This window comes from Gambusia affinis, linkage group LG12 (assembly GCF_019740435.1).
Source record: "Gambusia affinis linkage group LG12, SWU_Gaff_1.0, whole genome shotgun sequence".
Classification (NCBI taxonomy): domain Eukaryota; kingdom Metazoa; phylum Chordata; class Actinopteri; order Cyprinodontiformes; family Poeciliidae; genus Gambusia; species Gambusia affinis.
This window is the reverse complement of record NC_057879.1, coordinates 767,809-791,483: the sequence shown is the minus strand read 5'-3', so window position 1 is coordinate 791,483 and position 23,675 is coordinate 767,809. Positions and strand designations below refer to the sequence as shown.

The 23,675-nt window shown below is 37.2% G+C and overlaps 1 protein-coding gene across 4 annotated transcripts in view; it reads left to right on the top strand.

Moving 5' to 3' along the window:
- Positions 1 to 23,361, top strand: part of dlgap1a (discs, large (Drosophila) homolog-associated protein 1a) — an 84,210-nt gene extending 60,849 nt beyond the window's left edge. For 2 of the 4 annotated variants that reach the window (XM_044133409.1, XM_044133408.1), the window contains 3 exons: positions 1,514 to 1,605; positions 3,016 to 3,168; positions 10,066 to 13,866. In XM_044133409.1, the coding sequence (XP_043989344.1) occupies positions 1,514 to 1,605; positions 3,016 to 3,168; positions 10,066 to 10,293 (473 nt within the window). In that variant the 3' untranslated portion in view covers positions 10,294 to 13,866. Of the gene's footprint in view, positions 1 to 1,513; positions 1,606 to 3,015; positions 3,169 to 9,276; positions 9,483 to 10,065; positions 13,867 to 17,179 lie in introns of those variants that run through there. The other 2 variants (XR_006372284.1, XM_044133407.1) reach the window with 2 other exon arrangements.
- The last annotated feature ends 314 nt before the right edge of the window (positions 23,362 to 23,675 follow it).

The following is a 23,675-nucleotide window of genomic DNA, read 5'->3' as shown; positions in this document are numbered from 1 at the left end:
TGTCTCACTGTCAGGAGGTATGACTGCCATTCGTTGTGCGCCTTTCGTCCTCACCAAAGCTGTTCTGCCTGGGATGAGTGTCTTCCTTCTCACAAATGCAGGACACTCAGGCATCACAAGGAAACATTTAACTGCCGCATAATAAATGATTCCGTATTTTACGTGATAGGTGGTAACCCCATTCTATACTATAAGAATCCAATCAAGATTAGAGCAACAACGTTCTATTTCCAAAACAGAAAGGTCACATAATGTTAGCTAGCTAACATTATTAGATAAAATACGTTCCTTCATAGTCAAACGGGTGTCGTTCAGTGAACAATTTGTAGCCTTTGTCCAGTTTAGATTGTGTTGTCAAAGAACAAATTATAATATAGCTTCAAATTGTATTTGTGGTAGTTTTAGAGGCTGCGTAAACTCCATTCTCCAGTAGTAAGGATACACTACTTTGAGGCCAGCACCAACTCATTTGTATAATCGTGACAAAGTGCTAAAACAAAACATTTCTCAATGAGCTCAAAACCACAGAACTGATGGGTGAAGTCTCAATATGTGAGAATAATTTTGTGTATTAAGTGTTATGAACATGTTTTGTATATTGCAGAGACATGTCCTATCTTTTCAAGAAACTATAATAGTGGACCGTTAGTGGATTAATGGAACATTTAGTAGAACATGACAAACGTGTTGATGAGTGAAATAATTGCAACAATGCATGTACTGCTTATCGGCAATAGACAATGTCTACACAGCCCTCCAATAAGTTTTGCAATGTAAAACACTTAGACCATGACAAATAATTGTAAAACTTTTTCCACCTTGACTGTGATACGCATCCTGTACAATTCAACCAGAAAACAAACTAATAAACTCTAAAATAATGCTCTGTTGAAACATCTTTGGAAGGAATTGCAAAATTCAGTCTTGCTTGGTGGGAATCAGACAGCATCCACCAGCTTGACTTGTTAGTGTCTGTTCTCTCTCTGCATTAGACCCCCCTCCCCCACATACCTGTGGTTAAATAATCATAGATTCATAGATTTTTCTGTGGAACCTAACTCCAAATTATTTGCTAAAATTTCACTTATTTGTCCATTTTGTTTGTAGAGAATGTCTAAAAAAGTCAAAAAAGAATAATTTCACCCATTTGCAGGCAGTTGCAGTCTCTGAGGGGATCTTTGGGAGTTTGAGAAGACAGAACAAAATAAAGAAACAGATGTACTGATGTAGGATTAATTTTGATGTTTAGAAAAGTAAAGAGTTAACAACAGAAGAGGGAGGACAATTAGTTGATGGCAGCATTATCTCAGCCAATGCCCTCCTGCAGGAAGCTATCACAAAGTATCACTTTTGACTTGGATAGTATCTGTTTTACTTTGAAAAATTGGCATTTCAAGCAAGGTATTTAGACTTTTTATATCCATTTGTGCATCATTTTCAAAGGTGAAAACATGTTCAAACCTTTTGTTTATCCAAAAGTTTATTTTACTATAACTTGTGTTTGTGTTCTCAGTACTGGAAAAGATGAGAACTGCTGTTGGAAGTGCTCAGCTTTTGATTTCCCAGAAGTTTCAGCAGTTCAGGGAATTATGTGAAGAGAACCTGGTGAGTGCAAAAAGTTGTAGGGTTTGTGTACATAGCTATTTAGAAGATATTGATTATGCAATTGATGTAACTTTTCTATTCTTATTATGTAATAAGCTAATAACAACAGGTAGCAAAATTATTAATAGTCTTATGAAAACATCACTCTGCTAGTTTTGTGTGTACAATAGGGTTCACTTTGGTTCAATTAAGTCTTTCTTATTTTACTTCAATCTACTTTCTAAAAAAAAAGGTTCCAGTTGAGAGCAGTTACTGACGTCGGACCACATTTTTCAGAAACGAGTGATCTAACGCGTTGCTATTTCAAATCCAGTAGTCAGACTACAGTTACTTATCGAAACCACTTTGCGTTACTATTTTCCTTTGGAATTTATTTGTATTTCCTCTACGTTTTTTCTAGTGATCGCCATTTCTATGCGAAAGTATCAGCAGCGACAGAAACAGGGTTAAAAATAGGAACTATTTTGAGTTTCGCTCGTCAAGTCCAATTATTATCAGCAGCTGTGGGCTTGTTGTTTTGTTTTGTTTTGTTTGTTTTTAATCACTTGCAAATTTAATGAGTCGCGGGTTGCGCCTTTTTGGATTTGTTTTTGAACGTGAAGTTGTTCTTTTTGGGCTTGGAAATAAGCAGAGACTCATAATAAATTCCAGAATTTGTCTGATACGGTAGTTTTAGTTTGACTCTCCCTGTCCATCATTTTCCAGATGATCCGTCCCGCTGTGTCTTTGTTAATGTCAAGTTAATATATCACCTGTGAGTGACGTCGAGCTTCCATTGCGCTCCAGAAAACCGCAAACATTGAGACTAATATAAACAGCGCAATAAACGTGAAAAGAGCCAGGAAAAAATGTGTCCCTAAAGTTGTGCAACTAAATGTCATTATAATTATTAATATTAAGATAAATCTCACAAATCTGTGCAGCGGGACATGTGAGTTGTGGAGCCGCAGGAAGAGTCTGGAGTCTGGGGGGAAGAATGGGGGCTTTAAAATTCTTCTTAGAGTTTTCCGGACAGTGGAACACACAAAATGTGGAGACACGTTGTTGATCTAATCATTATATAATAACTTCCATATTAAGTATTGGCAAAGCTCAATGTGATTTTCACAGGTGGCAGAGCGTTGTTGTTAGCAGCTACTGAAAGTAACTAAAAACTTTACTTTTAATGTAACTTAGTTACTTTCCAATTCAAGTAATCAGTAATCCTACCAAGTTACTTTTTCAAGGAGTAATCAGTAATCTGATTAAAGTTACATTTTCCAAAGAAACTATGCCATCATTGGTTGAGAGTTATTCTTATAATTTTGTTCTTTTACATTGGACAACCCTATTATGATTTGGGTTGTCCATAATACATAAATATTTATAAATATAAATATTTTTTTATTTTTGCTTTTTGCACCATTACAGAACCTCAGCATTCATCCTCGTCCTGTGGCCTCAGACCTGGCTGGCTTTTGGGATATGCTTCAGCTGTCTATTGAGAACATCAGCCTCAAGTTTGATGAGCTTCACCAGCTCAGGGCCAACAACTGGAGACCGCTGGACCCTCCTGATAGAAAGGTACTCTCATTTCTTAGGTCAAGGAAAAGGGATATGCCTACCTTTGTTGTTTTGCTCTGTCTATTATTCTATAGTCATTTGCATGAACATGATATTTAAAATTGAATATCACTAAGTGTTAAGGTTATTCACCTTTTCACAAATGTAATAACACATTTCCTTTTATTCAAACATTCATTATGGTGAAAACTGGATGCTTTTCCAGTTGAAATAAATATTTGTATTTTTGTTATTTTTTTTTCTATTGATCCTGAATTTTAAGAAATGCCAGGCTTCATTTAGACATTAAGACCCATAGTTATTAACACATCTTTAAGTGGATACATATCTAACCCTTCCATGCATCGTGGTCACTACAGTGGACAGCCATCTACAGCCATTTTCCTGTGTTTCTTGTGTGTTTCTTTTATGTTATAAATGCATACAGACCACTAAAGTGGACACTAGTGTATCAGGCAATACACTGCCAACTACTGTCCATCCAGTGCAAGTGCAAGAATTTTTTTGTTAAATCCAATATGGCAGACAGACGGAAGCGAATCAGACTAACTCAGGAATATCCAGCCCCTCCTTCTACTGTAGAAAACTCTTGCAGGTAAAAAAAAATATTGTGACATCAAGAAACCCCTAAAGACTAATACTACTCATGTATTTTCTGACTTTGTATTTGGAGAAAATTACAACTGATCACCTGTCCACTAAAGTGGACGTCATGCATCAGTGACAATATTTTGACAGGTATTGATATCAATACTCTGACTATAAATCTACAATGTGCAACATTTCCAGCAAATATTTTGACTGTAAATAAACTGACATATTAGTTCTTAACTTGAAGTCCATTGTTGCCATTAAGAAGTAAGGTTTTTATACATCACTGGCCAATAGTAGCAGTAGTGACAGTGGAGATGAGGATGATGAAGAACCTTTGATCACTGAGGTAAATGAAAAAATTGAGAGGCATGCAATAATAGGCAGAATGCAAACCTGTAGGCATTCCAAAAATGAAAATAAATTCTGGCCTTAACAGATCAGGAAGTGAAGACATTTCCAGTAATAAATATGGAATCGTGTCATACCTCAGATACTCAAGGTCAAGAATGTGTTGATCATTAGAGCCAGGTCTTCATCTTGACATGATACTAAGTGTTTTTTAAAGGCTTGGAAAAGGTGAATCTTTTACATTTCAAGGAATCTGTAGCTTGTGTGCTAATAATTGAGAATTCCATCCTGACACGCTCAAGAGTGCCAGTGCCATCCCATCACCGTTAAGACACAGTCTAAGGCAGTGGTGTGCAAAGTTGGCCCTTGAGGGCCAGCATCCTGCATGTTCTTGTTCTCTGCCTGGTGGTAGTAACTTCCTCCTCATCATTTCTCCTGAGGTCTTCCAATGAGCCACCATTTGATCCAGATGTGTTGAACCAGGGAGAGAACAAACACATGCAGGATCCAAGTTCTCAAAAAAAGATAAAATAATAATTTGGACACCATTTCTCTAAGACACCCCATGAGATTAGGCTTGGATCTGGGGAACACTGGCCCTACCTCACTGCAACCAAATATCATGCAATGATCCAGCCTGCAGCCAAAAGTAAATACATCTGCTTCCAATGTATTGTTTGCAAACTGGGTGCTTTGTGCATTTTCATACAAGATAGTCTTTATTTTTAGAAGTCTGAAATGGAAGAGACAGTACTGTAGAGTTACAAAAACAAACAAAAGAATGGCTGAAGTGTCAAATTCAATGTTGTTACTTTTATACAATTATAAATGTCCATAATAAAGTCATACTGCTTGAGGAGGAGCCAAAATAAGACTAAAATGAGAACAAGCGGTTGAATGAAAGTGACTGAATAAAGGGATCAGATAGTAGTGAACATTAGACTACGATGAGAGTTGAATACAATGTTATATATTTATACATTCTGTTAACTAAAGTCAAAATATATTCACATTTCTCAACATTTCATTAGTTGAAAAGATGTAAGCGCAAGTTGTCCACCTAAGTGGATACTTGGACAAATCAGAAAAAAAAATACAGTACAAAATTTTTTCCCACCTTATTTTTATTCCCTGAGGAAATCAACAACACTTTGGAAAAAATCCTGACTTACAGGATCATAATTCATGTACAAAAAGGCTAAAGAAAGAGAGAAAAGCTTTGATTTAACCCTGATGTTTCAACATAGTACTTGTCTGGCTGTATGTCTATGTTAAAATGACATTAGGTTATATCAGGCTTAGAAATTTCTTCTACTAAGAAGTTATGAATGCATTAGATGTAACTTTTGATTGTAGAATTTTAGGTGTGGACCAAATGCTTTAGGACTCCTTGTGTAATACTGTAGCATAAAGAAGATATCAAGTGCAAAGACAATGCTGAATGTATGCGATGCTAATATTTTTTTCTGGCCTAATTGACTGGATGCATCGTCATTAGTGCTATTTTTGAGAGATTTGCTTTTCATTCCAGTTTGTTTCAACTGGTGGATATTTGCCTTTCACACAGTTTTAGTTCTTTAAATCAGTTTAAACTAGGGGTGCACCGATTGATCATTGATCTTCCAAAATAAAGGACATTAGCACCGATAGATTAGCAAGCTGATAAATTGGTACACTCATTACATAAAGTTGAAACACATATTAGCAAGTGTGTTTGGACATACAATATGTTGTCCATAGTGATGTTACGTGATGTGCCGAGGCTTCGAGGCGTGTGTCGAGTAATGAAGGGGGCGTTTCCGTAAAGCGCGTATCGAAGCTTACTTCATTTAGGGAAGGAGCCGAAAACGATGACGTCCGAGGCCTCGCTGCCCGGCTGTACCACGTGACTGCTTCGGGAAGTGGCTCAGATTTTGGCGCGGTGTTTGACAGCTTTAGAAACCCCACAGGCTCCATTCAAAATGTGGGTTGTTGTAGGCGAGTTGTGGTCAGTTGAGAGAGTGGATAGAGTTTTGATAGTTTGGATAGCAGAGTTTGGATAGTGGTTATTTAGTTTGAGACAGGTAGGGAGAATATGAATATATAAACACTACAACTTCCCCCACCCAATAGACACCCAATAGACACAGAGAAAGGAAAAAAGAGAAAATCCTATCCTGTCCCACAGCTATCCTATTTTTAAATTTAATTTTAATTCTAATATTAAGGACACGTGAGTTTTCACCACCTGATTTAACTCGAGTTACCTTGAACTCCAATACCATTATCACACATCATAAGTAGATTTTCTCTGGAATAAACAAGGTATTGATCTAAATGAATTTTTTCCCCTTCCCCCTTTATTTATTTATTTATTTTTCTGGGATTAATATTTAATGATTTTAGACTTTATTATTCAGGACTTATAATTGGGTTATTTATTTAATTTGAGCTTTTTACTATTTATCTCACTATTACAAATAGGATTGGTTAGTTAGTTTTAAAGTTCTTAATTTTTATTTTAGGATTTTTAAGATAGCTGTGGGACAGGATAGGATTTTCTCTTTTTTCCTTTCTCTGTGTCTCCCTCTCTCTCTCTTTCTCTCTGTATATATATATATATATTTTTTTCTCTCTATCTCTATCTCTACATATCTCTTTCTCTCTCTCTTTGTCTCTTTTTTTTCTTCACCTTTTGTGAAGTCATTCCCAAGAGCCATAAAGACAAAAATTCAATGCATCACACGTGTTAAGATACAGCTGGCTGTGATTATACACCTGGCCAGTAGGTGGTTTCATGTGCACATGAAGCTTCAAGAAATGAACCCTTTCTCGAATCAGTTGGCTCAAGTGGTTCAATGCCTCATGAGGCTTCATCTCACCATCTCTAGTTGTCCATGCTGCTGAGTAGCATTGATTGTGCCGAGGATCCAAAATAAGTTCTCACTGTTGCACTTGCATAACAAAAATAGTGTCATTTTCGTCTCAGCATCTTGATGTCCGCCTTTTTTTTGTCACAACACTGCTGACAAACCTTTTGAATCCCTATGCCTATGAAACTGTTGTGTGATGGGTCAGAATTTTGTGAGTGTGATTAGTCTCTGCCATAATTACTCTTGTAATCCACACATATGACAACAAACCACAACGCACACTGCAGCACCCGGAGCTTTACAGGAACTCTGCTTGATGTGTCTTGTTGACCTTGAAGGATGTGTGTGAAAACAAACATCCCACAATGACATGACTGCACGTCAACTGTTTCACTGTGGCCGATAGTGGAACAGTTGACTTTTCTGGTCAAACTTGCTAATTTACTCTTAAGTTGCTTCTGGTCCAACTGTTTTAGATAGCTTTGAGTTTTTGAAATGACCAAAAAAGAAGCTTCATTCTAGTGAGTTTGCAGAAAAAGAAAGAAATTCTTGTGTTTGAAAAATGGGAATTGCTGGTTTGACTGGAACTCTAACAGAGCAAAATGATGGCTTTTAAAACAACTTAAATCATTAAATGTTGGCAGTAGTGATTGCAAATCAGCAAGCACTACTGCTTACTACAACAGTGCTGTGCATGTTGCTGAGTTCAACACCTAAGTATTCTGAACTAAAGTCATAGTCTTAAGATGAACCAGTTTTCATTCTTTAAATTGTTTTTCAAATAAATTTTTTATAAAAACACGGATTATAACATCAGACTCCAATTAGCATTTTTATCACTTTGTTGCATGTACAAGCTAGTTAATGAACATCTGTTTTATTCTTGCCAGTTTATTTTGCTCTCATCAGTGGTACTTGGATGTGGCAAAGCTAAAATAAATGCTCCTTACTTGTTTCAATTGTTTAAGCTTCTATCTCAGTGTAAAATGAGGTGGGAAATGTTCCTTTTTGAGAACAATCTGAGGTAAATCAAAGAGAACATTACTTCAGTTATGCCTACCTGCACAAAGGGCAGAAAACAAAGTTAGAAAATTAGAAGAATCATTTTCTGATTCTTCATTTCTGTTTTTGTCTTTTTCTATTGATTGCACAACCAACCAGAGACTCCCTGCCTTCTGCAAACTCCTGCATAACCACACAACAACTGTGCTGAAATAATATATCATAAAGATATGGGTTTTTTCAGTGTCAGCCTGAAGCACTTCTTTGCATAAGGACACACAGTAGCCATTAAGACCTTCCCTTTGAAGCAGCCTATGACTGGATTTCTCAGTTTGCATCTTTCTTTAGACCACAAGACAGGGGTGATCTCTTCAAGCATGGCATTTAAAACCCTGAGTGTTATATTTATACCCTGTGTTTTCTCAGATGACCTGCCAGGTGTCACTGTTGTTAGTACTGCTGTCTGACAGCCACAGTGTCCTGAGATAAAGTTCTGGTTTGGGGGTTTGACTGGATGGAGTTAGCATGTTGTTATAGTGTATAGCTGAATTAGCTTATAACAGAAACTAATTCACATCAGGGAAAGGAGATAGCGTATATAAACCTTTCAGAGCGCGTCAAACGATGAAATTTATGATTGATATGTGCACTGTGCCTTGTAAAATAAAGAATATTATAATTATATGTGGGTCCTCTCTAGGTTTCTTCCCACTATCCAAAAACAAGAGTAGAAGGTTAATTGGCCTTAGCTGAATTGTGTTGCTGTGTTCCCCTGTGAGAGACAGATGACCTGTGCAGTGTGTCCTGGGCCCCTTACTTAGTGACCCGTGAGTTGTTTTATGAGGTTCAAATTCAGTCAATCTGATATCCAGCCCTTTTCCACAATGTTGACTTTCCTTCAATCCTATGTAATGAAACTTCTGTCTTCAGCAGCTGTAAATGTCATTTCCGTGACATTTACATTCTGCAAAACTTGACAAACCTGTTACATATACGTTTTCCTTCTTCCATGGATATAATGACTTCGAGAAACCAAGTATATAAATCAGTGTGCATCACTTTGTCAAATAGACTAACAAAATTCACATGGTGGATGTTTTGATATTTTATTACAGGAATATCAGATAATTTGACTCATGCATGGTTTTGTGTCCATGCAATGCACAGATATTCTTTATTCTTTACTTAGTATAGCTGCTGTATAAGTTTATCTTTTTGTTTTTTCTAAGCATTGTCTTCTCTGACATTATATCATTTCCTCTCATTGTTATCTGCTTCTTTCTTTTTTTTTTCTTCTTTTGTGTGTTAACAGTGAAGGCGCTTGCAAACAGCCACACATCAATCAGCATAACCAACAACACCACAGGGCCTTGACCAATCTGGGCCTCCATGGATCCATCATGTCTGTCTTTTCATCCACCTCTTCATGCTTCCTTCTGCCACCTGCAGCCATCTTACATGTGTGGCTTTATGTTTTGTGTCTTGCTTCTGCAAATGGCAAGATAAATGAACAGATGAGTATGTCACTGATAGTGTTATACTTCTAATATATCTTCAGTGTAAAGTACACTATTTCAAAATATGTCAAAATAAAATGCAGAAAATATACTTAAACCATAGCTAACAGTGACATCAGCATTAAAATTCTCTATAGGACAAGAACTAAAAATGTTTTACAGATTTTTGGTTTTAAAAAAATTTGATGTTACAGTTAAAGAAAATAAACATTTTAATTGTTCCAAACACTGGATTTTATTATGTTTGGTCAAGTTTTATTATTTTGTAATAACATAAAGGACTATGTAAATGCATGAATATCCTTTTGGTTTGTCTGAACTTGGTACCTTCAAGCTCTTGCCTTAGTGAGCTTGGAAGTAAAAGTTTAAAAGGTTTATTTGAGATCAAAACAGCAGGAACTGATGGACAGGGTTAAAGATCAGCAATCACTCGGTTGTAAAAATGAATCCAGAGAGCTGATGTTTATAATTATTTACAGTCAGACATGCACAAAAAATAAAATTGCATTTCAGCTATGGATATGTAACTATACAGAAATCCCCACTTCCTTACTTTCTTACCCACTTCTGATTTCCTCTACCAGGAGAGGCGACTTCCACCTCCTGTGCCAAAAAAACCACACAAGGTTGTCCCCCACCACCACCCACCACTTGCCAGAGACCGTTCACTGGAGAGTTCAGAGAAGCAGCGGCAGGAGGCGAGAAAGAGGCTGATGGCTGCTAAGAGAGCAGCGTCTGTACGTCAGAACTCAGCAACAGAGAGCGCTGACAGCATTGAGATTTACATTCCTGAAGCTCAGACAAGGTTATGAAGACATTAACATGGACATATTATGGTTGGCAAAAGTACCCAGGTACACACACCCGACATAAAACAAAACATGTATGATTGTTCACACCAAGTTACAGTGGGAAAAACTAATGTGAATATTTTAGTTATTGATTTTTTCTGTAATTTTTCCATCTTCAGTTTTGATCTCATCAGTTATGTGTGTTGAAGTAGCAACAGAAGTTCTACAGGTCCGTTTTTTAATGAGCAATTTCTCTGTTGTGTGAATTGTAATAAAAAATAATCTTTTTTATAACAATCTTTTAGAAGTTTACAGTAGGTGTAAACTTCTATAAGTTCATTTCCATTTTCAAAACTTCTATTTAAAAATCCAAAACAGGGATGGGGCTAAATCAAATCACCTGTTATTCTTTACATGCTGGATTACATTGTTGGAACACTTCCCCATCTGACCTCACATACCAAACTGCTGACATGATTGGCTGCAACCTGCTGTTAGTAAGAAGTGCACAACCTTCCTTAACCCCACTGAAAATAAATGGCCAGCTTCTGCAGCTCATGTTGTGGAACACCTGGTTTAACAGTTTAACATTGTAATTTGGTAGTATTTAAATAACTGTTTGACTTGTTTGGAAAAATAATATTTAAGCACCCAGCCGTTACCTTAAAAGTTTTATTCATGTGACCCTCTAGGATCTAGAGGCAGGCTAGATTTGGCATCCAGGCCTTGAGTTTGACACATATGATTGAGAATAATTTTTAAAAATGGTATTATGTGTTTAATAAAACAAATTAGAAATTTTGCAGTCAAGTAATGTTGTAATGTTGATGAACTTTGACATGACCAGCAGCAGTAACCTCAGCCCCACAGAGTGCCTGAGGTATGATGGGAGCATCACTTCTTCTGCCTCTCTTCATACCCTGATGCGCCTGTCACGCTGGCAGAGTTCAAATCTGGACTCATCAGATCACATGACCTTCTTCCATCGCTCTAGAGTCCAATCTTTATGCTCCCTTTCAGATTAAAGGCATATTTTCATTTTGCCACTGATCACTGATCAGTGGTTTTCTTGTGGTTGCTGCTGTTCATTCTCAATCACTGGAGTTCTCTTCACATTTTGTGGAAATTCCAGAGTTTTGTTGTTGTTTTCCTCGATTTTATGTCACCAAGCGTTTTGCGGATCACCAATTCTGATCATTCAGGATTTTATTTTTGACCACATTTCTTCCCCACATTCCCTACAATTGTTGATGATACCTTAGACAATTCTCAACGTAATGGTTTCTGCATCACTTAGATGTTTTCTCTGCTTAATACCAAACAAAGTAACACCTTTTCCATAAACACAGGATATTTACGAGTTCCCACTTTTTTGGAGCATTGATTGAGTTGCTCAGATTGTAATACCACAGCTGTAGTATAGTGGCAGGATTGTTCAATATGGCAAACTGTATTGTGTCATAAAAATGGTAAAGAGTAGAGCAACTTACCCACTTGAGCTGTCAACAGTCCACTCTCACAAAAAATACAAAATAGTTCACAAGGATTAATATTAATATTATGAGTTATGAGTAGACAACTGCTTTTATTTTTAAAGCTGTAATACACCTCTAGTTAAAGACCTGTAAAATGCACTCTTAAAGTTGAGTAGTAAATAGGCAAGGAAACAACTGGCTGTGGGTGATGATTTTGCAGACAGCTGCACAAAAACCACCCAAAATCTGACAATAGGTCTCTGATGTCATCTAATGCTCGCTCAGTAGAATGGCTCACTAATTTTGGGTTTATGGCCTAACTCACTTTTTTTTCTGAGGCTAGCTGACCTAACTAAGCAGGACAAATAAACACCTTCCTCCTTCCCCCCAAAAAAGAAGCAAACGCCATTATCTTTAACTCTTGTCCTTCCCCATCCATGTTCTTCTTACATTTGGGAAGCTGAAATGTGTAGGTTCAATGCTACTTGACACGCGTCTGGCATTTGCAAAGCAACCGATTCACGAGCACCATTCATTTTCCTTGTTGCTGATTGACCCAAGGAGGAAGACTTTGTCTATTATTTCCTCCAAGTCAGTTCTGCAGTGTTTATTATTGCATGTTTAGCCATAAGGGTTTCTTCTGGTTATTAATAGAGTCCAATCCGAAATAACTTTTACTTCTCTGACTGTATGAACCTTGTCCTCTGTGAAGAGACCCCAGTCATGATGTCTGCTCACTAGCAGACAGATACTGTAAGCATTTGGAAAAAATAGGATGGAATTTAATTGCTTAATCCAATAATTTTTATGTTACCAAACCATAAAATATTATGAATAGACCACATGGTAGCTCATATAAAGTAACTGTTTTGGTTTCTCCATACTTATATGCTATTTTATTGTTGCAGCATAAATCATATAGTTCTTCCTTAATAAGACATAAACATTTTTCCCATCAAACAAGTTCCAGTATTTTGTTCCAAAGAAACTAGTCCCAGTTGATTCTATAGACAGTTCTCTCTAGAAAACCCCTGTCAAGAAGCAGTCTGGTTATATCCAGCTCACAGCTACGTCATCATGTCAGTAAAACATGTTTGATGACAATCTATGAGAAACATGGTACAGACTGACTCCCTGTCTGTCTGTGTAGCGGAGGTGAACTTTTTTTTAGCAACTTTTAACTTTAAACATCAAAGAGTTATGTTGACACACTATTTTACCAAAGTATTCATACCCATTCCACATATTTTCAATTTTAAAGTCTTGCCACAAAGTTTCTGTTGAGCTTAAAAGTCTGGACTTTGTGCCATTTCAGCACAAACATATTCTTGGATCTAGCGATTCAGTTCTGTTCAGGTTGTATGTGTAAACTGTGATTCTACTCAAAAGTGAAACTCTGCCCCATTCTGTCTTTTTTTTTTTGCCAACTTCATCCATCCTTGCATCAACTCTGAGCATTTTATCAGGATGAACAAAAGCAACTCAACAAAGTGATGCTGTGACCATGTTTCTTTGTTGGTGAAAGATTTTGGTCTGATCTGAACAGGACACCTTCCAAATGATTACTGTGTAAATCAAATCACCGTTCACTGGCTTGTGACAGATGGATTTTGTTAAGCAATAGCTGTCTTCTTGCCACTCTCCTCTAGATGTCACATTAGCAGAATCCACAAATTGTTTTTCCCTGTACAAATTATTTTACCTAATAAGCTGGAGCTCCTCCAGAATCAGTTACACACATGTCCGGACTCTGGTTAGTCATTAGGAAACTGCCGGAGGCAATTTGTACAAAATTTTATTTTGAGACGTCCATGTAGAGGGGAAATATAAAATTATTAGAGTATGCTCAAATTGGATAGGTCACATTGTAATAAAAAAAATTGTACTTATAACTAAATCTGAAAATGTTCCAGAGGTCTGAGTGTTCTTGCAAGGTGCTGTATGTCAGCCTAGAGTTATTTTTGCATTTTATCATCATCAGAATCATATTTTTATTCTAGACACGTGAAAAAGTCCCTAAAAAAGACATAACACAAACACATACAACAGATAAAGAAGATTGTAAGTTCTATAAGAAGTACACAGCACATAAAATTGTTCACCAAGTCACAAAGAAATGATGCCACATTGGTTCCACAATCTTGAGCCAAATCTACCTGTACACAGTGAAGGGTTTACTAGAACTCAAATTACATTATATATTATGTTTATATATAAATTTTTTATACTGTAAGTTGTAATTCCCCTGTGAACCAGTTTACACTGTGTAATAATAATAATAATAATAATAATAATAATAATAATAATAATAATAATAATAATAATAATAATAATAATAATAATAATAATAATAATAATAATAATAATATAAGCCCCTTGAATTAATTTTACTTTGTAAGAGTATTTCAAATACAACTAGGAAATATCGTAATAACTTTGAGGTAACTGCAGAATTATAAATGTTTAAACTGCCTCTAAATATGAATTTCATTTATTTGTCAAGGGACAGTGTAATCCATTTTATTCAATGTAAATGTGCCAGAGTGAGAAAATTAGAATATTGTGAAAATGTTGAAGATAGCTTCCAATGTTGAATTTTTTTGACAGTATTTTTCATTTCTGAGACGCTTAATATACAGGGGTTGGACAATGAAACTGAAACACCTCTCATTTTAGTGTGGGAGGTTTCATGGCTAAATTGGACCAGCCTGGTGGCCAATCTTCATTAATTGCACATTGAACCAATAAGAGCAGAGTGTGAAGGTCCAGTTAGCAGGGTAAGAGCACAGTTTTGCTCAAAAATATTGCAATGCACACAACATTATGGGTGACATACCAGAGCTCAAAAGAGGACAAATTGTTGGTGCACGTCTTGCTGGCGCATCTGTGACCAAGACAGCAAGTCTTTGTGATGTATGAAGAGCCACGGTATCCAGGGTAAGCATACCATCAAGAAGGACGAATCACATCCAACAGGATTAACTGTGGACGCAAGAGGAAGCTGTCTGAAAGGGATGTTCGGGTGCTAACCCGGATTGTATCCAAAAAACATAAAACCACGGCCCAAATCACGGCAGAATTAAATGTGCACCTCAACTCTCCTGTTTCCACCAAAGCTGTCCACAGGGTCAATATACACGGCCGGGCTGCTATAGCCAAACCCTTGGTCACTCGTGCCAATGCCAAACGTCGGTTTCAATGGTGCAAGGAACGAAAATCTTGGGCTGTGGACAATGTGAAACATGTATTGTTCTCTGATGAGTCCACCTTTACTGTTTTCCCCACATCCGGGAGAGTTATGGTGTGAAGAAGCCCCAAAGAAGCGTACCACCTAGACTGTTGCATGCCCAGAGTGAAGCATGGGGGTGGATCAGTGATGGTTTGGGCTGCCATATCATGGCATTCCCTTGGCCCCATACTTGTGCTAGATGGGCGAGTCACTGCCAAAGACTGCCGAACCATTCTGGAGGACCATGTGCATCCAATGGTTTAAACATTGTATCAGGATGACAATGCACCAATACACACAGCAAAACTGTTGAAAGATTGGTTTGATGAACATGAAAGTGAAGTTGAACATCTCCCATGGCCTGCACAGTCACCAGATCTAAATATTATTGAGCCACTTTGGGGTGTTTTGGAGGAGCGAGTCAGGAAACATTTTCCTCCACCAGCATCACGTCGTGACCTGACCACTATCCTGCAAGAAGAATGGTTTAAAATCCCTCTGACCACTGTGCAGGACTTGTATATGTCATTCCCAAGACAAATTGATGCTGTATTGGCTGCAAAATGAGGCCCTGCACCATACTAATAAGTCATTGTGGTCTAAAACCAGGTGTTTCAGTTTCATTGTCCAACCCCTGTATATGCCGCATTCATCAAAATTGCAAAAAGAATATCTTGAAATACTTCACTCTGTGTAATGAATCTATGAAACAGATATATTTTACTTTCTGAAGTAACTTATTTCACTATTTCCTGGTATTTTGAAAAAAAAACAAAACTTATTTATCCAAAATCTGCAAAATAAAAAGTACTGCAAACCAAGTACCATAAGTCAGAACGTCGTGTTCAAAAGTGGATAAGCACTGGATCAGTTCCAATGTCTATTTTTCAGTCTTCTACTAACATTCTTAAGGAAGTGACAAACAATCTTATGAACATTAGACAAATATATTTGCACACAATCAAAAAGCTAGATCAGATTATAGCATCATATATATGATGAGTTTGAGAACGGAGGTTAACTCTTTCATGTCTTTAGATTTTTGCAATCTAAAGTCGGATTCTGGAGAAAGCAACTTTGATCATTTCCTTTGCTGCCCATATGAACAGTTCTTCAGGACTTAATGAATCAACCAACTTCAACCCAGTTTTTAAATTAGTTTCTAGATGGATTTTTATAGTCCTGGGCATTGCTCTTCTTTTACAACCCATTTCATTTTTAAAGTTCCGATGTCCAACATTGCAAAAATAGTTTCATTGAAGTAAAAAAATATGTATAACTTTCTTGTACAGAACAGAAAGCCATCAGTTAAGGAGCAAGGTGCTATTAGAATCCTAATGGTGAATGGGGGAGCATAGAAAAGCTGAAGTCTTGTATCACCACCACCAGCTTAAATATTTTTTAGCAGATTTTCTCTTTTGAAACCTGCTGACTTGTGTCATACGGAATAATTTGGACTGAACACAAGCCACTGTTAATCCCATGGTATTGCCAAAATGCTACACACATCTCTCTGCTAATCTCTTTGTCCGCTAGACAGATCAAGATTAAAACAAGTCTTGTGATGACAAGTCTTTAATGGAAGAGAGTAATATACTCCTAAACCTAACATTAAACAGATAAGATCTGCCTGGGATTTTGGCAGCAGTACTTTTTTTTGTTTCTCCTCACACCAGAAGAACAGTGTGGCAATTTATGATGAATAAACACTAGACGTTAACTATAGAACCTGCTGATAACTCTCACGAAAGACTCAGCCCAGAAGGAGCACTTTGACTTCAACCTTGTGCTGTTAAACTTATCAATATTAACAAGACAACAATACAAAACTAGAAATCAGTTTTATCTTTTAAAAATTATTAAATTCTGTCCTCGTAGTTATTATTTTTAGCAGAAGCAGATTCAGTGAAAAATATGCCATTTTAAATAACCATTACTTTTTTGTGTATTCTGTTTTTTCAGGGTTATATTTCTTTATTCTATTTGAGGTTCTTTGTCTAAAAGGAGAAGAAAGCAAACTTTTTTATTTTGATTCAGGTTTCTTTCTCTTCAAGGACAAAAGAGCAGCAGTTCTAGGTAGAGATTCCATATTCAACCATAAAAACAAACATTTTTATAAGAATGTATTTTTATTCTAACTAGTGCTTGTGGGATCTTGCTTATGGAAAAAAATAAGATCATATATCAACTTATCCTTTCACAGCCTTGGAGTTCAGAATGATGCCAGCAGGAATCATGGCCCTGGGGGAGAGGTGTGCAATGAACTGTGCAGAGTTGGAGAAGAATGTTAATTAAAGCAGATACTAAGTATTTAAAGTAAAATACGGAAATATTCTAGACAAGATGATCGGATGAGCATTTAGAATGAAGAGGATTTTCGTCCCTTCTGCAGCTATAGCTTCAAAGCCCTAACAACCCTTTCACATTGATTTAGAGGAAATATGCAACATACTTTTGACCTTGTCATAAAGCAACTCTGACTTATTTGTGAAACTCATCTGAGGCTGGTCTCATCAGAGAGCTGAAGTATGATTAACAGACGTTCCAAATCCGTCTGAGTTCATCCATGTTGTGGAGGTTTATGAACCAAGGGAAGAACAACCAGTTTCAGCAGAAACAATCACTCCTCTCACTGCCAACTTAGCCACTAGGGAAAGCTGCTTGGAACCGACCAACAGCTGTTCAACATGCAACGGAACGCCTGTGTACCGTTTTTCCATTGTATTTTCCACAATGGGTGAGAGTTAAAGGGTCTAAGGGACGTCAAATAAAACTTCTGAATCCGTAACAGAGATGAAAATAACATGTTGGTGATGGCATAAATTTACATTTATTTTTTTGGGAAGAATATTCATATCTGTATGTGTGGGAAGGGGTGGGAGACTTTTTTACAACATCTTATTACCTCTGTGTTTAAACAATGGTAACAGTAACCATATTTGGAGCCATATTCAATAAGAAATACTCTCCTTATCAAGAAGAAAGGGCCACACCTTGGAAATAACTGCATATTAACATTGTACCCCTTGTAGCAAGACTTCTTTGGAGTTTGTAAAATTAGGAATCTAAAAACACCAACCTGATTTGCACTGTTTCAGTCTGTGAAAGCTGATCAGATCACATTTAAATGAAATAATGGCCTCCTACTTGGAGGCACGAGATACATTATGAAGCAAGACGTCAGACGCTGAAAGTAAAAACTGTTAAATATTAAAAATATGTAAGACAGAATCAGGGCTACAAATTTGAAAGGAAAAAAATAGTTTGCATCTAAAATAGAAACACGGCATTGTAACACGTCACACCATTCAGGATGACATCACACAATAGTTGGAATTTTGTTTTCCAGATGTAGTTGTATCTAAAATGGGTTTTAGTAATCAAAAACTATCCATCCATCCATCCATCCATCCATCCATCCATCCATCCATCCATCCATCCATCCATCCATCCATCCATCCATCCATCCATCCATCCATCCATCCATCCATCCATCCATCCATCCATCCATCCATCCAGGACAAAGTGCTAAGGGGAAACACTGGGATAACAAACTAACTTCAATTGGAAAGGGGCCAGCTGGGACTCAAATCCAGGATGTTCTTGCTATGATACAATCAGAAATGTAGTTAATTTTTAAATTAAAAAGTCAATATTCAGAAAGACATATTGAACTAAATCCTATAAATAAAAAATGTTTCAAATCACCCTTCCTTCATGAGAAAATTCTCAGTGGGCTGCTTCTGTCTCCGTGTACACAAACTGGCTCCACAGACATGCTTACTCCAGAGCAGATCATGAGCTGAGAAAGTGTTGCCATGGTGATACAGCTGAGTTCAGATAGAGCCAAATAAACAAAGACAAAGGAAAGTAGAAACTGTGTGAAACCTGCACATACAAAGAAAAACATAAGCAAAAAATGAATCTGTCTGAACAGATCAACTGAAATGAACTGAGCAGAGATCAGAACTTCACAACTGAAAACTGCACAAAAACAAACGGAACCAAAATCCACAACTGTTTGGAAACATGCAAGACTTCTTTGTGTTTGCACAGGGGTGTGCTCTCTTTTCTTGTGAATATGTGGGAATTTTACTGCCATAATTCGAGAGCACACATTTTCAGTTTGAAAGCAGAACTTCATGTCTTTCTTCTCAAAACTCGTAATGCTTGTAGAGTTGTAGTTCTCCAGACCACTTTTTGATCGTCTTGGTCTCTGGCGTTGAGGATTGGTCAAGATCTCACTAATTTCACTAATTTCACTAAATTGCCAGCAAATTGTCGGTATGCAAAGCATACCCATTAAAATCCAAGCAACTATTACGTGTTTCTGCTACTGCTGCCACACGTCGCTTTCTCCTTTCACTGGCACGCAACGCTCCAAGACATTTGTCTCTGAGTGGCAGATGTCTGTCTAATCGTCAGTAATAGAATCCCGGTTTATATAAATCAGAAGATATTGTGACATGTAAATTCAGCAGCGCTTCACTTTCATAGACAGTGGGGAGTACGTCCAACTTTTGAATTATTGTGTGGAAGTGTTCACTGACGTGTCACTTATATGTGAAAACGCTGAGACCAAAGTCTGTAATATAATCTGATTCTTCTGAACGGCTCTTTACAGAAAGATAGGATCTCACTGAGAGCCGTTCTTTGTTCTTGTAATGTTCTGTCTACACAACAGTAGCTATTATTATCTTATTTAATTATATAGATTGATATTTATTTAATTAGTGAATAAATAAAACACAAGAATGGAAGAGAATACAGAACATGCTCATTGGTCTTTGTTTTCGTCACCTGTCATGGTGGCCGACATTACAGCACTGTGCTGCCTGGCAGAGGGAGGGAGGGTGCACGCCTTCTGCTTGGTTACTTCTTGCTTATCGCTCCTTGGACAGTGTTCATAGTTGAGTTCATAGTTTACCGTTGGGGCATTGACTTAATTGTTATGTTTAATGGAGCAGACAGTGGTGGTTTCTGACATGGACAATATGGGGAAACGTATTGTAAATTGTGGCACAGAGATGGAAGCAAAGCAGAATGAAGAGTTTGAATTGATAATGATATTGGCTAAATTTATTTCAGCTCTAAGCATTTAATGTCTAGGTGTTTATATGTTAGGGTTGCTTTATTTTTAAACCTTTTTTGGTTTTCACATTTCCTGGATGGTTGAGAACATAGTGGGTCAATATCTGGGAAGTATCATAACTTCAACCTAACGTTCAAAGCACCAGGGTTTTTATGGAAATATATTCAGATTTTATGTAGTTTTAAAGACTCTACATTGAAGAGAGTAAGAAATAAAGGCATACTTTCTTTTTTTACTGTGAGTTGCTCTGCAATATCGCCCCTCAGCTCTTGGCTTCCACCAAGCTGTTGGGTAGCGCTAACGCTCAGCCCCTCCTGCCCGTTTCAAACTCTTCTTATTAACATAAGAGTTTTACTCCCTTGTCAGTACAACTTCATTCAGTAACAGAAATAATCAAATATGTAAAATAAATCATCTGGCCTATCTTTTTCTAATGCTGACACTGAGAACTAAAAAGGGAACCTTTGAGAGAGTCGGATGGAGTATGGAATTTTGGACCCCAGAAATGGCCTGATGACGAAGAAGTATTGCAGCAGGAGGAGGATGTTGATCGATGAGGCAGGGATCTCTGTAGGTCTGATAAATTTTGTCTCTGTATCGATGGTGATGTCACACAGTACATGGGTGCTGGCAGGAAGAGTACTGACTTAGAGCAGCAGGTTTCGGATCTTAGGGTGTCTTCCTCATGTGTGTAGCGTTCCTCAGGTTCTTGTCTTGTGGCTCTGAAGGTCCCTTCACCTTGTCTCACGATCTTTCTGGTCTGTTGAGATGTAGAACTGCAGGAAAGCGCCAGTTCTTCTTTGCCTTTTTTCTTCATCTTTGCCTTTTTCTTGGTCTTTGTATTTGTGGTCTGACCCCAGCGATGAGAGAAGTGCAATTTGAAGCCACATGTTGCTGGGCTAACGGGTTGGTCCCCTTACGCAGGACAGTCTTTGGCTCTGTGGCCCCGGCTCTTCTTCAGCTGCACAGTTCTTTGTCCATCTCAATCTTGGTTCAAAGCTGCCTGGAGGATCCAGCCAAAGGTTCCTCTTTTTACACTCATCTTTTATAGGGTTTATCCACCCTACAGATGTGTTTGCATTGACTAACACTGTTGCTGTGCTTATTTCATTGGCTGACTGCTTGTATAGATAATCTCATATCCATCACTGTCTTAGAGACATTATGTCTGTGCTATTGTCTTAGGTTGCTCAACATTCCTCCTACATTCATTGCCAGCACAATCTTCTTCTTTCAACAGTTTAAGTTGCTCAACAACCTGTTTCCAAATAAGGTGTTGACCATCTCTGCTCTCCAGTTAGTTCCCCTTTTTCCCTTAACCTTTCACCTTCCATCCACCTCCAACACATCAGTGATTCTTTAATTGCAGTTACACCTTTTACACCATCTCAAGTTCATTGTCAAAATCACATTTATAACTTCTTTAGCTTCTCTGATTTATCATTCATTTATAATATTATGATAGCCATAACTTATTAATTACTCTTATTATAATCCTAATGTGAGTTATCACAGACGGTCCTCTGAAAAGAAACCAAGAATAATCATTATTCTATTTATTTGATACCAAAGTTATAGTTACTTGTTTACTTGTAAGCATACTCACAAGTGTAATTGTAAGTATTCTTATGAGTAAACCAATAATAATATAAATATTTTGCTTTGGGTTTTATTCATTTACTCAAATCGTTTAGATTTCATTCTTTAAAACTTTTATGCTTTGACATAAAGAACAGTCTCAACTATTTTAAAAATATGCAAGCTGGAAATTTACTTCCTCTTTTTTCAGGAAGCCTGCTTTTCCTGTTTCATAACTCTCTCTCTGCCTGATTATGATTTCTTATGATTGGATAGAAAAAAGAAAGAATTAAAGAAAAGTTTGCAGGAGACAACATCCACACACACAACCTGAGTGATTTTATGGAAGTTTAAGTCTACTGTTGGGTTTTGATGTTACTTGTGTGATTCATTTTAAAGGTAACTTCATGTATTGTTACTGTTAAACTAAAATCTCCAGCATGGGAAAGTGGGATGAACTTGGGTTTTCTTGACAATTAATATTGATTAAATACAAGGGTTTCCTTCATGTTTTTTTGGGGGGCGGACAATGTAGACTTTTCCAAGATTAGGGGGTCCGGACCTCCCTGACTCCCCCAGGATTTATGCCCATGCATGTAGCATGGGCTGCTGGTCTTGGCCTTGCCTCGGTCTCTACCTCTCTCGGTCTTGGTCTTTACTTGGTCTCGGGTTAGGTGCTCTTGACTACAACACTAAATGCTTGTACTCAAAACTTCTCCTCTCTTTCAAATAATCACTCTGCTTTCTCAAACCTTTCTCCTCACTCTCAAAACTTGTCTCTGCTCAAATCAAATCTCCACTTGCCAACCTCTCTGCTCGCCTGCCAATGATTTTCTACTCACGCTTGGAACAAAAAAGTACAGTCACCTGGCAAACTCTCAGTCAGTAGAATGAAAGTGTTATAGTTGGTGCATTTGTTTCCTTCCATTGGGTGAGCCTGCGTGGCTACTAAACATCTACTAGAAGTGAGCTACTGATCAATCTCTAACAGCCTACTGATGTTAGGCAGGAGTTTCGAGATAAAAAACATAAAATCTTATTTCCAGAATGAAAATGTGTGCTCTCGACTTATGGCAGTAAAATTCCCTCATATTTGAACTCCAACTAATGTGTAATTGAACTCTTTGGCCATGTGTGGCTCTTTTTTCCTCAGGAAGAGATGGGAAATATAGTGTACAAAACCAGGAAAAACAAATCCATATATGAAACTGTGTGTATGTGTATGTGAGAAAGAGAGAAGAGCGTTAAAGAGATTTTGTAACAATTATTATAATACAAATTTGTATATATGACTGTTTGTGTGTGTGTGTGTGTGGGTGTGTGTGTGTGTGTGCATTGTGTGTGTGAGGTCTCTCTGAAGTGCTTCCTGGGTTCCCTGTTTTCTATGTTGGGCCTTTCTTTAATTTTATCCTGTAGCCAGATACAGTCATTCTGTATATGAACTTGTACCTGCGAGAAATTTCTTGTGTTTGTACAGAAAAATAAGGGTGTTTCATGATGCATGCAGACCCCATATTAGTACCTATACAGCTATATCTAATTTGAAAACTTGTATTTGCTTTATTTATGCTCTTATTGATTGATTGATTTTCTAAACAATGAGATTCTGTTAAAGTGATTTGTCCAGATCTTCTTATCTTACAATGTAGTGAAAAGAGATGATTATATGTCCTTAACTATTATTGGCCCTATAATAATAAACTTTAAATTCCTTCTCTATGACTCATTTCTATGCAAGTGGTAAATGTTGTCATTGCTGTGGGGAAAAAGTATATTTTTCTGCAGTATTATAAATGTTCAAATCATTTTTCATACATTTAATCAGCCTGCTTTATGAGGTCAAACAGGTCTGTTTCTGGGAGAAATCCTCAGAGCACATGAGGACCATATCCTACTATTTGGTGAGATTGTTGTTTTTAGCTTAGCCTCTGTTCCACCCATCCTCATCCTCATACTATGAAATAAATTAGCTGGAAATGACTGCATGGACTATACTTGGCTAGCAGAAAAAAAACAAAAAAAACAACAA